The sequence below is a fragment of the Stegostoma tigrinum genome, chromosome 5 (genome assembly GCF_030684315.1).
Source record: "Stegostoma tigrinum isolate sSteTig4 chromosome 5, sSteTig4.hap1, whole genome shotgun sequence".
Lineage (NCBI taxonomy): Eukaryota > Metazoa > Chordata > Chondrichthyes > Orectolobiformes > Stegostomatidae > Stegostoma > Stegostoma tigrinum.
In genome coordinates this window covers 72889770-72904969 of record NC_081358.1, presented here as the reverse complement: position 1 = coordinate 72904969, position 15200 = coordinate 72889770, and the positions used below count along the sequence as shown (strand labels likewise).

Sequence of the window (15200 nt, the reverse complement as noted above, 5' to 3'; positions counted from 1 at the left end):
TTCCATTTGATCAATATTTAATGGCATCTTGACTATTATGTAATCACTGAAAAAGTAATCAAATGATAATTTGGAGTTAATTGTTAGAAAATGATTTATTAAATCGCCTGCAATATTTTCTTCTTTCAATTATTTCTACAAACATTGCAAAAAATTCTAACCCTGCAGTGGTCATTGGCAGTGATAAAACAGTTGGACTTCCAAATGTTATGGCAGCTTCTTTTTTGGAAATCTTAAAACACTTTCAAGAACAGATTACAAATGTCTAATGTAAATCTAAGTAATTATTGCAATATTAGCGGATGAACACTTCACGGGTATGCTATGTCTTTGTTGGTTATCTTGGAAAGAGCATTTACCGATTTCGGAGCAAATTAGTTCACATCTACATTGATCGCAAAGTTTTCTGGCTAGGAGAGAGATTTTACATCTATTCAAAAGTAGATCTATTTCAACATTGCAGCAAATGTTGATGGGATAAATATCTGCTGGTCCTTGCTTTTGTGAATTACCCTGGAAATTTTGGGCCCAGAAAAGTGTTGATTGTAGCCCAATGGTATTGGCAAGACACAGGGAGATAACTGGACCCAGTCCCTTTCTCCACAAGGAATACCAAGTGTAAGGAAAAGAATGAATACACATTCTGCAAACAGCTTGCTTAAGTATTAAAAACATTTTCCGTAACGTTACAGCTGTTTAAAATCAGGATTAGTATGAGGATATTATAATTTTCTCTCATTGTTATAATCTCAATTATTTCTTACTCTGTTAATTGAGTAGAATGATGTGTTAGTGCAATTAAATTACGATCCTTTTAGTTAACATCTGAGTTCTAATCTTCTGTTTAATGTGAGCAGTTAATTGTGTTCTGAGTTGCTGAACTAAAGGATCCAAAAATATCATACACACAGTATTTAGTTTTAAATTCTTTGAGGCCTGAATGTTTGCTTACTTATTGTACAGCGCTCATTCTAATTGTTTATGATAAACAGTAGGAAAGGAGTTAGAAGATATTTGCTTGGAATTTAAAGAAAAGTTAGGAAAAGTTTTCATAGAATAGTTGAAGCAGAGAAATGTCCTCTTTTCCATTTAAAGGAAAAAAATTTAAGCATTTATTTTAAAGTTTGGAGATTTGAGTTATGGGGGAGAATTGTAGAACACTGGAATTTTATATTGCATTTTTTTTAGTTTAGTGACAGTACAAGCAGAATCTTTTTTTAATAGTTGTAATTTCAGTGTCACTTTTTTTTAAAAGACTCACGTACTCTGATTCAACTCAGGCTTACAGCCTGAAGCCATAGTGAATAATTGATTTTACGATTGCTTCCTAAATTATCTTGGAATAACATCTTTTAACAATTACATGCCACACCATAACCTCATTAGCAAACAGAGCAGGATGCAGAGCGCAATCTTTTTTCCTCAATTTTTATTGGTCAGTAAATTTCAATTTGTAAATATCTATCAGAAGAAAAAGGTGCACCGGAGAAATATATTCTATTGTATGATGGCCTCCTTCTGCACTGTTTTAAGTCTGTGATTCAGGAGCGTAGGAGTTTGAGTGGTGACCTTATAAACATTTTTGAAATCATGAGGGGCAGAGATAAGGTGAATAGTAAAGGTCTTTTCCCTGGAGTTGGGAAGTTCAGAAGTAGAGGCCATATTTAAAGATTTAACAGGGACCTGAGAGACAACTCGCACAGAATATTTGCAATGAACTGCCAGACAAAGTGGTAGATGCAGGTACAGTTACAACATTTTAAAAGACATTTGGACAGGTGCATGAATAAGAAAGGTTTAGAGCGGTATGGCCCAAACACAAGCAAACAGGACTAGTTAGGGAAACTTGGTTGGCATGGATGGGTTGGACCAAGGGTCTCTTTCTGTGCTGCCTGACTCTATGACTCTGAAAAGTATTTTTCAAATTGGAGAATAAATATATATTCTTTTTCATCATTTATAAAATTTGCTACGTAAAACTGAGATCTAAATCTGTTTGCTGAAATGAATTAGTTCATTTGCTTCTAATTTTTTTTTGGTAACTGCAGATTTATTGATTTAAAATGTCATGATTGATTTTCAGAGAAGGCCATGGCAAAATATCAGTTCTTGCTGTGAAAGTGGCATTAGCGACAATATGTGGAGGGAAGATACTGGACAAACTGAGATGTAAGTTTTCTTTGTACATTGTGACAATTGCAATGCTCTCGTGATTGTTCCACACTTAACGTTTTGTAATTTAGCAATCCCTGACTTCTAGGTTGAAATATGTAAAGAAAAAGTAAACTTGCATTCCTAATCATATATTTCATGATATCTGGATGATACAAAATACTTTTGGAGGTTTATCATTGTTGGATTGTAGAGAAACATCATACAGAGTTATTACAGACAGCTTCAGAAAAAGTCTATGGCGATAGGCTGTGGGCAACTCTTGTATACAATGTGTTAATCGAATGCCAATATTAATATCCAAGACAAAAGCTCATCTGTATTTTATGTAAAATACTGCTTGCTCCTATTCTCTCTATGTTTATATGTTTAACCATGTCTGAAAGGCTATTTCATATTTGGAGAAATATACACAAGTTTTAAATAACCAGGTGTAGAGCTGGATTAACACAGCAGTCTGGGCAGCATCAGAGGAGCAGGAAAGCTAACATTTTGGGTCTGGACTCTTCTTCAGAAATGGAGGAGGGGAAGGTGGCTCTGAAATAATTAGAGAGTGGGGAAGGCGATGGTAGAAGGTGGGTAGAAGAGCAGATGGGGGAGAGAAGATGGACAAGTCAAGGAAACGAGAATGAAGCCAGTAAAGGTGAGTGTAGGTAGGACATTGGGATGGGTGTTGGTCAGTGAGGAGGGAGGGGCAGGTACGTGGGAAGGAAGACGGACATGTCAAGGAGGCGGGATGACGCTAGCATGTAGGAAGTGGGGGTGAGTGTTTATCAGTGAGGTGGGAGGAATGGATATGTGGGAGAAAAGACTGACGGGTCAAGGAGGCAGGGACGAAGTGGGCTGGTCTTGGGCTGAGGTCATGGTGGGGAGATTTTGGGGCCTAGGATGGAGTTGATGAGGGAGGTTTAGGCGCAGGTGCAGCGAAAGTGCTGGGGGGTGCTGGGGCTTAGTAGGAAGTGTGGAGTGGATGAGGCAGCCATGGAGAGAGGGGCCCCTCCGGAAGGCAGATCAGGGTAGGATGGGAAATATATCCTTGGTAGTGGGGTCAGATTGCAGGTGGCAAAAGTGGAGGAGAATGATGCATTGAATTTGGAGGGTGATGGGGTGATACATGAGGACAAGGCGAATTCTGTCTTTGAGAGAGATAGTAAGAACTGCCGATGCTGGAGAATCTGAGATAACAAGGTGTCGAGCTGGATGAACACAGCAGGACATCAGACAAGCAGAAAAGTTGATGTTTCGGCACTAGACCCTTCTTCAGAAATGGGACAGGGGAAGAGGATTCTGAAACAAATAGGGAGAAAGTGGGAGGCGGATAGAAGATTGATAAAGGAGAAAATAGATGGAAAGGAGACAGACAGGTCAAGGAGGCGGGATTGGAGTCGGACTCCGGCAAAGGTGAGTTAGGGAGGGTGTACGTCGGTCCAGGGAGGATAGACAGGTCAAGGAGGCGGGATGAGGCTAGTAGGTAGGAGATGGGAGTGGAAATTGATGTGGGAGGAGGGGATAGGTAGGAGGACAGGTTAGGGAAGCGGATACAAGTTGGGCTGGTTTTGGAATGCGGTCAGGGGATGGGAGATTTTGAAACTTGTGAAGTCCACATTGATACCATTTGGCTGGAGGGTTCCCACGCGAAATATGAGATACTGTTCCTGCAACCTTCAGGTGGCATCATTGTGGCACTACAGGAGGCCCAGGATGGACATGTCATTCAAGGAGTGGGAGCGAGAGTTGAAATGGTTCGCGACTGGGCGGTGTAGTTGTTTGTTGTGAACTGATTGCAGGTGTTCCACAAAGTGGCCCCCAAGCCTCTGCTTGGTCTCCCCGATGTAGAGGAGGCCACAATGGGAGCAACGGATACAGTGTACCACATTAGCAGATGTGCAGGTGAACCTCTACTTGATGTGGAAGGTCATCTTGGGGCCTGGGATGGGTTTGAGGGGTGTATTTCGCACTTCCTGCAGGTGCAGGGAAAAGTGCTGGGTGTCATGGGGCAGGTGGGGAGTGTGGAGCAGACATGGGAGTTATGGATAGAGTGGTCCCTCCAGAAAGCAGACAAGGGTGGGGAGGGAAAAATATCTTTGGTAGTGGGGTCAGATTGCAGATGGTGGAAGTGTTAGAGGATGATGCTTTGGATCCAGAGGTTGGTGGGGTGGAATGTGAGGATGAGGCGGATCCTGTTTTGGTTGTTATTGCAGGGAGGGGCAGATAGAAGTTGGATAAAGGAGAAGATAGGTGGAGAGGAAAAAGACTGTCAAAGAGGCAGGGTTGGAGCCAGTAAAGGTGATGCAGATAGGCATTTAGGGGATAGGTCGGTCCAGGGAGGATGGACAGGTCAAGGAGGCAGGATGAGATTAGTGGGTAGGAGATGGGGGTGGGGCTTGAAGTGGTAAGAATGGTTAGGTAGGTGGTGATGAGCTGGACTACTTTTGGGATGTGGTCGGTGGAGGGGAGATTTTGAAGCTTGTGAAGTCCACATTGATACGCTTGGGCTGCAGGATTCCCAAGTGCAATATGAGATGCTGTTCCTGCAACTTTCAGGTGGCATCATTGTGGCAATGCAGGAGGCTGAGGATGGACATGTCGTCCAAGGACTGGGAGGGAGAATTGAAATGGTTTGTGATTGGGAGGTGTAGCTGTTTGTTGCGAACCGAGTGTAGGTGTTCTGCATAGCAACCCCCAAGCCTCTGCTTGGTTTCCCCAATGTAGAGGAGGACACAACAGGAATAGCGGATACAATGATCAACCCCCACTTCTTCCTCCGTTATATTGATGACTGTATTGGCGCCACCTCATGGTCCCATAAGGAGCTCGAATAGTTCATCCACCTTATTAACGCCTTCCACTCCAACCTTAAGTTCACCTGGACCATGTCTGACACCTCTGTCTCCTTCCTGGACACCTCTGTCTCTGTCTGTCTGTGGCAACCATCTGGAAACTGATATCCACTTTAACCCCACCAACTCCCACAGCTATCTAGAATACACCTCCTGTCCCCCACATTCCTGCAAGGATGCCATCCCCTATTCCCAATTCCTTCACCTCCACCGCATCTGCTCCCAAGATGAGGTGTTCCACTCCTGGACATCACATGTCCTCTTTTCTCAAGGAACCGCAATTTCCCCTCCACGGCAGTCGAAAACGCCTTTGACTGCATCTCTCACATTTCCTGCACCTTAGCCGTTACTTCCCCTCCCTGCAATAACAACAAAAACAGAATTCCCCTTGTCTTCATGTATCACCCCATCAGCCACTGGAATCAACACATCATTCTCTACCACTTCCGCCACCTGAAATCAGACCCCACTACCAAGGATATATTTCCCTCCCTACCCTTATCTGCATTCCGGAGGGACAGTTATCTCCATGACTCCCTCGTCCGTTCCATGTTTCCCACTAAGCCCTACCATCCCGCGACACTTTTCCCTGCAACCACAGGAAGTGCTACACCTCTCCCACCTCACCCCCATCCCAGGCCCCAAGAAAACTTCCACATTAAACAGGTGTTCACCTGCACATCTGCTAATGTGGTATATTGTATCCACTGTTGCCGATGTGGCCTCCTATACATCGGAGATACCGAGCAGAGGCTTGGAGACTGCTTTGTGAAGTATCTCTGCTTGGTTTGTGACAAACGACAACACCTCCCAGTCACGAACCACTTCAACTCCCCTTACTACTCTTTGGATGACATATCCATCCTGGGCCTCCTCCAGCACCTATCCGTTCCTCCCACCTCACTGACCAACACCCACTCCCACTTCCTACCTACTAGCCTCATCCCCACCTCCTTGACCTGTTCGTCTTCCCTTCCACGTACCCGCCCCTCCTCCCCAACTGACCAACCTCCATCCTAACTCCCTATATACACCCACTTTTACTGGCTTCATCCCACCTCCTTGACTTGTCCATCTTCTCTCCACCTATCTGCTTTTCTCTCCACCTTCTATCATTGCCTTCCCCTCTCTCTATTTATTTCAGAGCCCCCTTCCCCTCCCCCATTTCTGAAGAAGGGCCCAGACCCGAAGCATCAGCTTTCCTGCTCCTCTGATGCTGCCTGGCCTGCTGTGTTCATCCAGCCTTACACCTTGTTATCTCTGTACAAGCTTAAATAATCAGTTTGATGGAATAGAAGAAACTGTAAATTGGTCAGGGAGTAAGAGTACATTGCAGAAAAGAATGGGGAAAATATTTGTTTTCATCAAATTAACATTAATCTTGTGGAGGGAAGACCTGCCCATCCTGGAATTTGTCTGCTTTTTTTAATTGCCTTTATTACAGGTAAGTAAAAATCACATGGGTTTTTGATCTACACCTGAAGGATCTACACCCATGAGTATTGCCTATTTAAAAAAGTAACAAATTATCTATTAAAAAAGGAGCCTGCAAGAATGAAAAACGTGGTGAATGAGGTCATAAAATTAGCTGGGAATTTGATCTCCTAACAGTTAAGAGAGATTAAGAGATTAAATCAACCTTGTGATTTTTTTTAACACATTGGGCCTGACACCACCTTGTGCAGGTTCCTACTTGTTTTATGTTTGAAAGGCATGGATCATGTAATTTTTCTGACCTTTCATTTTGAGTCTTTTCGATTTAATCTTATGCAGTTTCAACAGTTCCTTGCTCTTCATTCCTGGACTGCTGGAGATAGTTTCTTCTGTATATTCCATCTCATTCCCTTGACACTTTATCATGTTGTCACATATTTCTACTTTGCGAAATCAGGCAGTTCCCTGCTGACAAACACTGAGAATATCAGAGAAACCAGCAGTATGACAACTGCTCAGTGTTAACTCTATTCCTCTCTGATGCTGCCAGACTTGTTGAGTTTCACCAGCACTCTTTGTGTTTTCTTCAAATTTCCAGCATCCGCAGCGTTTTGCTTTGATTTAAGCAGCACAGTTAATGTGTGTGCTCTTTAAAGCATCAATCTATGGTGTGATACTTAATGCTGTGTATCTCCAATTTTACTAATGTTTTCATGTTTGATAGCATTTCTGAAGGTGCCCCTTAACTCCTGTCCTTACCCCTAGAGCTCCCTGTCTTCAAACCATTTTAGTCCAATTTTCGATCTTCTATACACTTCAATCTCTCAGATAGCACTCTGTCAAAACCCTTTTTAAAGTCTGTAAAATTTTACCTGTTGCTTTTTCCCCACCTACTATGACTATTATGTCTGTAGGGTTATGTGCGTGATTATTCATTTCTATAATTATGCCTGCTATTTCTAATTGTTTTATAGAATACAACATTGTATGAGCCTGTGTCTGGAGGAAACTGTACGTTATAAGCAGAGGCAGATTGATTGGATGTGGAACAGTGATTGTTGAGATAATCGTGAGGGATCTGATTTTCAGATCTGCTGAAAATATACTTGCCAGTTTTTGTTTTTTCCTTTTTAGGCTATCTGTTATGAAGTTTGAAAGTGTTTCAAATAAATCAGAATGTATCATTAACGTTTTGTTGGTAAGCAGCCCATCTAAACAGACACAACTTGGCAGATAGCCAAATGCTGTCAAATCACATGGCCTCAAAGTTGCCCAAATTTCAGATGTATGTAGCCTTTGGGAATAGGTGGTAGGAGGAGGATAAATTAAGAGGCCTGGATTTTACATGTGGGTTTCAGGGAAAAACAGATGCTCCTTTTTGATGCAGTGGGAAGTCTTCAAACTTCCTTTTGGAGCCATCTGTCACATGTAAGCAATCAGAACGAAGATGGTCATTGTTCAAGCCAACTGACAGGTAAAATTGCACTTGATCCTATTTAAGTGATGGACCTCGATTGACGCATATTAATGTTGCACCTACTTCTTAAATAGAGACTTAAACAGCCCAGTGCTAAATTGTGTCAAATAGCTTATTTTCAGCGATCATTGCAAATGGCATAGCCATCAGGCAATCCAACCGCATTATGAAAAGCGAGCTTTACTTACTTTCTGGACAAGCGTATGGACGTACAAGGAATAGTGTAGGTTAGATGGGCTTCAGACTGGTGTGACAGGTTGGCACAACATCGAGGGCTGAAGGGCCTGTACTGTGCTGTAATGTTCTATGTACTTTGTCATCAAAAGACAAGAGCATATAATTAGACCGCAGTGTCCAATACTTGGAGACTTATCACTTGAAGTGCAATAGCTAGTTGATGTTATTGCATAGTCAGAGTTAATGATTGTTCCTTACCTACTGATGTCTCAGAAAGATTGTGCTTTAATAGCAAAACTACAGAAGGCTGGTCAGAAAGTTATTGAAGAGGAACAATATCGTTCCACTAAGTTTTCCATTTCAGTGTAATACTTGCTTTGTAAATAAGTAGTATCTGAGCTTTTGTTATAACTTGAAGTAATCAATAGCCTATCTCACCATCTGTAATGCCTCCAATCTTTGTAAGTGAGGGCCAACTGCCTTCAAAGCTGCAGTTTGAGAACCAATTAATTTTAACTCCTGTGTGGGTCCCAGCAGTGTACCATCTTAAAAACCGAAAGGAGAGGCTGATGGGGGTATGGGTAGGGAAATTTTTCTGGCTGGAAATGAACAAAGTTCTGAAATAAGAATCATGAGATCCCTTCAGCAACTTGTGAATAGGAGCCACTGAACTGTCTTCTAGCTTTCCTTTACCCATACCTCTCTTTTCTTGTTTGTATGTCTGTCTGTGTGTAAGGGATAGTTTAATTTATACTGTTACATGCCAATGGTTTATAAGTGTAGCTAGAGACCAGTTACTTGTAGTAAATAGTAATTCTTGTTAAGTACTGAAATCTGGTTCATGGTTTCTATCAGTCCGGTTCTGAAAATTAGATCAATTGGGAACAAAAACAGAAATTGCTGGAAAAACTCAGCAGGTTTGACAGCACCTGTGGAGACAAAGCACAATTAACATTTCCGGTCTAGTGACCCTCCTTCAGAACTCTTGGGGAATTGGGAAATTTTAATATCTTTAACTTCTGTGATGACTTTGGGGATAGTGCGGCTTGATTTCTAGCATGCTACCTCAGTGAAGTGTGACAGTCATATTCTGTCAGTTTGATCATTACAAGAGATTTATTTTTATTGTCCTAACAAAAATCTTTCAAAATTTTAATTGACTAGTTGTAATTGTAGTGAAGATGGAGAGAGCTATGTAATAGATGTAAGATTGATGCAGCAGGGGTAAAAGGCAGACAGAAAAATCATGTAGCAGGACAAAGACTGGAAAATTTAAACTCGGACATCATTTGAATTTTTCCATCAATCTCCTGTCAAACCCATTTAGAACAACTGCTTGGCCAGCTCGTGGGAGCAGGAGTTTAGGTGGTGTGGGCCACCCCAGAAACATGAAGGAACGATCTTAAATATACCATGGCCAGAGGGATGAATAGAAATCTAAAATAAAACGACATTCTGTATCTCATTGTTTAAATAACGTTTCTTTTAAAAATAGACAAACTTGCTGAATTCATAAAATTGCCAAGGCTGATCTCATTGTATTCACCAAAGCTTCTAAGTCTCCTGCATTGTATAAGCATTCCATTTAAACCTGACGTGAATAAGTTGAACTGTCTGCTTCAAAACAGAGCGAATTGTGAAAATGCATTATGGTAAAATGAGCACTAATGCTTTTCCTGTTACCTTATCACCTCACAATGGAAATTAATTGGTGTGATAAAGTGACACTTTTAGATTAACGATCTTCTAATTAGCCTGCTGAGATGGACCGTCAGCATTTGAAATGCCAGACTTTGTCACATGACTGTGTAATTGGAATGGTTTAATTCCTTAAATGTGCAATTTTGGGATTCTAGACCAGTTGACTTCCAGAGGGATAGCAGTTGGAAGCTTACTTTAGACCCTCTATCTGTGTCCAAGCTACTAGCTGGAGATAAGCCTATATTTTTTGCAAGGGAAAATTACTGCATTCAGCTCACTGAGGAAACTGTTTTTGGACATTGATCTCTGAGACTCATAACCAGATTTTTCATAACTCTGGTTTTACTAAAGCTGGAAATTTATAATTTGTTTTCACTGCCCTGATTTCAAAAAAAAATTATTGTGCACTTGTGTAGGTGAAGTAGCAAAAGAATTCCCCACATTTTGAATGACTTGCTAATAATCCCTATTCTTGATGTCCATTGAAAGGGTTTTTTGCTGTGGGTTTATTTCAAAAAGTTAGAATCTGAAAACTAAATTTTGGTTCAGAGCTTGGAATAGAGAAGGAAAAGAGAAAATCAAGCAATGCCTTGCTGTCTTGGACTTGACAGAGGAAAAACAATAAAATTTTGTTTCATCCTCATTTCTCCCTTTGTCCATAACAACTGGAAAGGAAAATCAGATAAAATGTATAATGGGTGACTGAGCTGATACTCTTTTATGCTGCCTTCAGAAATTCTGAAGTTAAAAGCTAATCCTGCAAAGACAGAGGATAAAAATAAGAGGTAGGATAGTTTTTTCATAATTTCATATGGAGTACAATTGAAACACCGAAGTAGTCATATTTAATAGCCTACATAATCTGTGGAATGAAGAATGTGCCAAACTGATGGATAAAACTGCAAGCTGATTTTTTTTATTGTCAGTAGCATTTTAATGTTCTATGTATGCACTAGAAATTAGATAAAGTGTAGCAATTTTGAATATTCTGACCCTTAATATTATCATTTTCAATTTCCTTCCTCCCGCTTTTCTCTCTTTATCTCCAAACCATTGAAGATGCTGGCCCTTGCTGAGATGTTGTTCCACAGCCCTTTACACATCAGTCAAGTGGCCTCATGTCTTACATGATCTTCGGTATTGAGTATTGATGGACTTTTAACACCATGGACTGTCACTGTCTAGTGGTGCAGTGATAGTGTCCCAATCTCTGGGCTACGAAGCCCAGGTTCAAGTCCCAACTGTGATGGCCTAATGACCACCCTTGCACGTTTTCCCAAAGTGTTTATCAGAAAACAATCAAGTGTAGCAGTCATGATTGGGAGGAGCGTGTAGGAAGTCAGCATTGCTATGAGCAGACCGGAAGTATGCGGCTAGTACATATCCATTTACCTGGGGGTTGGAGTGGGATTGGGAGAGTAATGATTGCAGCTGAGGCTTGAGCCCACATACAGCATAGTGGGTCAGTGGTTAGCACTTCTGCCTCACAGCAGCAGGGACCAGGGTTCAATTCCACCCTCTAACTGTTTAGAGTTTGCACATTCTCCCTGTGTCTGTGTGGGTTACCTTCCACACTCCAAAGATGCGCAGGCTGGGTGGATTGGCCATGCTAAATTGCCCATAGTATTAGGGATGTGTAGATTAGGTGGATTATGAGGGAATGGGTCTGGGTGTGATGTTCCAATGGGTCAGTGTGGACTTATTGGGCCAAGGGCCTGTTTCCACACTCTAGGGATTCTATGATTCTATTCTATCTCTTAGCTGGGAGTAAGAGTGGAATCATTCTATGCAGTTAAGTTTTTGAAAAATAGACCAGAGTGACATCACAGAACGTTAGTAAGATCATTAATTAGTATTAGGGACTTTCTGTAAATTGCTGTAAATTAGAAAAAAATTGTTTAAAGAAGTTATTTAACTGAGAAATACGAGGAATAAGTGGAAGTTCTAAAAAAGAAAGTAGAATAAAGTTCACATAGGGGAATTCAGCTTAAGACATGTTGGCATACATTGGTTAAGGGAAATGTGTGGCCTGTAATATGTGGGAAGTCATGGAACTTACTGGAGTTCTAGATGACTTTTTTTAATCAACCTGTACGGAGATGTTATCTTGTAACTTTGAGCAGTTGGGATTGGAACCTGGGCCTTGTAGCCCAGAGACTGGGACACTATCATGCACCACTGGACTCCTGGGGCACCTTAATGAACATATGTGCAGGAAGTATGTTGAGCTGCAGATTTCTGAGCTTGGGCAGCATCTAGAGACCCAGTGGCACATCCAGAAGACTGAGAGTTATGTGGATAGCTCATTCAGAGAGGTGGTCGCATCATAGTGGAAAGGGTTGGACATAGGTAGGAAATGGGTGAGCATCAGGCAGTCTAGTGGAAAAAGGCAGATATTGCTGGAGTCTCCTAGGGTCCTGTTGCCTCATTAGTTTTCCATTTTGGATGCTGATGAGGGAACTCATGGAGATGAACTGATGATGGAGTTTTGAAGAGTCAGAGGTGACCCATTTGAGACATGTAAGGACCTGAGGGGACTTAATCAGGGTGGAAGTTGAAAGCAGGTTTCTTCTTATGGAAGAATCTAGAGTATTGTTTAAAAATGAGATGAGGATTTTTTTTTCCTGAGGTTTCTGTCTTTGGAACTCCCTTCCTCAAAAGACAGTAGATACAGAATCTTTAATTATCTTTACGGCAGTATGAGACAGATTCTTGATCACCAAGGGGATGAGAGATTAATAGGTGCATACAGGCATGTAGCATTGCGGCTTTAATCAGATCAACCATTCTCTAATTGAATGGTGGAGCATCTCATTGAGGTGACTGGTCTATTCCTGTTTTTATGCCCATATGTTCATAGCAAAGTGGCAGAGCCAAAGATGCTCCTTAGAGTTTTGCAGTCCTGAAGAGTTATGAATCTTTGCATTGGCCATTTTATTTTTGATATTTTACCATTGATAATATGCTTTGGAAAATTCAATGTCTTGTTTGTCATTATTTCAATTTTTTTGTCCTTACCACTACATTTACCTTTCAAAGCAGGTTCATTGCTGGACTAAAAAAGTGAAACCAGTTAAAACACTGATTTACCAATTGGTTCCCTAATGTTCTGATTATCTGATGGACCTTGATCTGGGCTGCTGGAACTCTCACTGCGAACAGACGGAGTCCCAAGAATATATGATGAGTAGATCACATGCTACAAACCCTGATAGCAGTTTCCTCCATGTTTGCCAGATTATTACAAGTTCCCACTCTTGTGTATTATAGATGAGCGAAGTTGGTAGTTGACTGTTTTGAGCATTTATTCATGGGATCTTCAGCTGTGTCAGGGGAAACTGTCATTTCATTCCTGAAGTTTCAACCCTTTCCTTCTGAGATGCAATGACAGCCCTTTTAAAAGCATTTGCCTACCTGATTTTTCTATCCTTATCTTGATAATTTTTGATATGGAAGTTACTAAATGAAGGAACCATGTTGCAATATATGATGAACCTATAGTCAATACTTCAAAATTTTGAACAAAAACAAACTGTGAAAATGGATGCCGCAAATTAGATGACCTTTTGTAGTACAAATTCTCCATAGTCCTGAGATGTAAGCAATGCATAATTACGTGTGGACGTTTATGTGAAGTAATGTTGTATAAGTTAATAGTTCTCAAAGAGTTAGTATTGAAGTTGCTTTAGTTCCAAATCCGACAATCTCTCTGGCTTTGGTGGAGGCAGAGAGTCCTGCACTAGCCATCGTAGGGACCAAATGTATTCTGTACAGTGTTTGAAAGATGTGGCAATTGTGCCTGACTAATAACATAAGTTGTACTTGTTGCTATCCTGCAATATGTTATCTTGTTAACTAAGATTCTTTTCTGGATAGGCTCGCCAGTGGTCTACCACTGAAAATTAGATAGATAGGTCCTAGAAATAATATTAACAATGGAGAATTGGTGGCAGGGCATACCTCAAAGAATCCTTACTTCTGTACATTCTGGCAAAGGTGACATATTATGAGGTACCAAGAGAGGCATTCAGGGCAAATACCACGTTAGCCATCTAGGAAATTTACGTGTTGCTTAAGGATGAAATATCAAACAGACGGATTATAACACTTAAGCCATCTCTTTTGTCCATGCTGAAACAGGAATGTGCATCAAAGCACAATGTATGCTAGGCAAATGTGAATGGGTCAACAACTGACTTCCTATTGTATCTCAATAGTTCCCCATTTCAACCCAAACTGATTTTTAAAAAATGACAACACAAAATGTTTATTCAGAGATAATAGGAACTGCCGATGCTGGAGCCTGAGATAACAAGATGGAGAGCTGGATGAACACAGCAGGCCAGGCAGCATCAGAGGAGCAGGAAAGCTGATGTTTTTGGTCTGGAGCCTTCTTCAGAATGTTTATTGACTTAACTACCCACCTTATCTGGATGAGGTCTTTGAACAGGTCACATGGGTGGTACATTTTTGTTACATACTTTTAAAAACAGAAAGAATCAGCTCTGCCAATTAACAAGTCTTCAGATGCAGTCAAACAAGATAATAAATAACTATTCAAACAAGATAATAAATAACTATAACTTGAGACTAAAAAAAGACCTCTCCTGAATCTGTTCTAACTTCCGGTTCAGCTGAGTACTAACCTGATGATAATAGAGTTTGCTGAAAATCATCTGCTTTTCAAGATATTCGATCCAGCTAAAGCATTGATTCATCTAAGAAACTATGGGCCTGCTAAAAATAACTGTTCTGTCAAGTTCTAATTGCATTTTGTGTTTACTTCACCTGTATCTAAATGTTGTTGTGTATGGAATAGACCAGTCACCTCAATAACCCTCCTCCACCTTTCAATTAGAGAATGGCTGATCTGATTAAAGCCACAGTGCTACATGCCTGTATGCCCCCATTAACATCTTGCAATGTTATGTGCTAGTTGAATGGTGAGAATTTGCTTTTTTGAACTTTGGGACAAGTGTGGGATAATAAATAATTTTTTTGAAACTCAAAGAAACTTGCTGCTGGAATTATTTGATCATTTTCGAAAATAGTCACCTACTGTTAAAGATTTTCATCTTGCGTGCATTAGGACATTTTACGAACATATGTAACAGGAAAACCAACATATATCTTATTGTGTTATGTATGTTATATATTAATGCATGCTCTGTTCTTTGCAGACAGAAATAACATGTGCATGCACCATGCCTGTGTCAGCACAACAAATAGGTGATAGCCATTCACTGGTTCAGTCGCAGGGCAATGACATGACCAGTCAGAGTCAAACTGCCTGGTTTAAAGTTTTAACAAAGTGTGGCTGTTAACTGTCAATCAGAATTAATGGGTGCATTCTCCATGACAATGCCTCTGCCAATCAGAATCTACTTGCTAACCAATCA

At 40.8% G+C, this 15200-nt stretch overlaps 1 protein-coding gene across 17 annotated transcripts in view; it reads left to right on the top strand.

The window, feature by feature from the left end:
* The window catches only part of LOC125451641 (dystrobrevin alpha), a 184352-nt gene that overhangs the window by 71121 nt on the left and 98031 nt on the right, over window positions 1–15200 (top strand). For all 17 annotated transcript variants that reach the window (XM_048529027.2, XM_059646064.1, XM_048529031.2 and 14 more), the window contains exon 5: window positions 2084–2169. In XM_048529027.2, the coding sequence (XP_048384984.1) occupies window positions 2084–2169 (86 nt within the window). The remainder of the gene's footprint in view (window positions 1–2083; window positions 2170–15200) is intronic.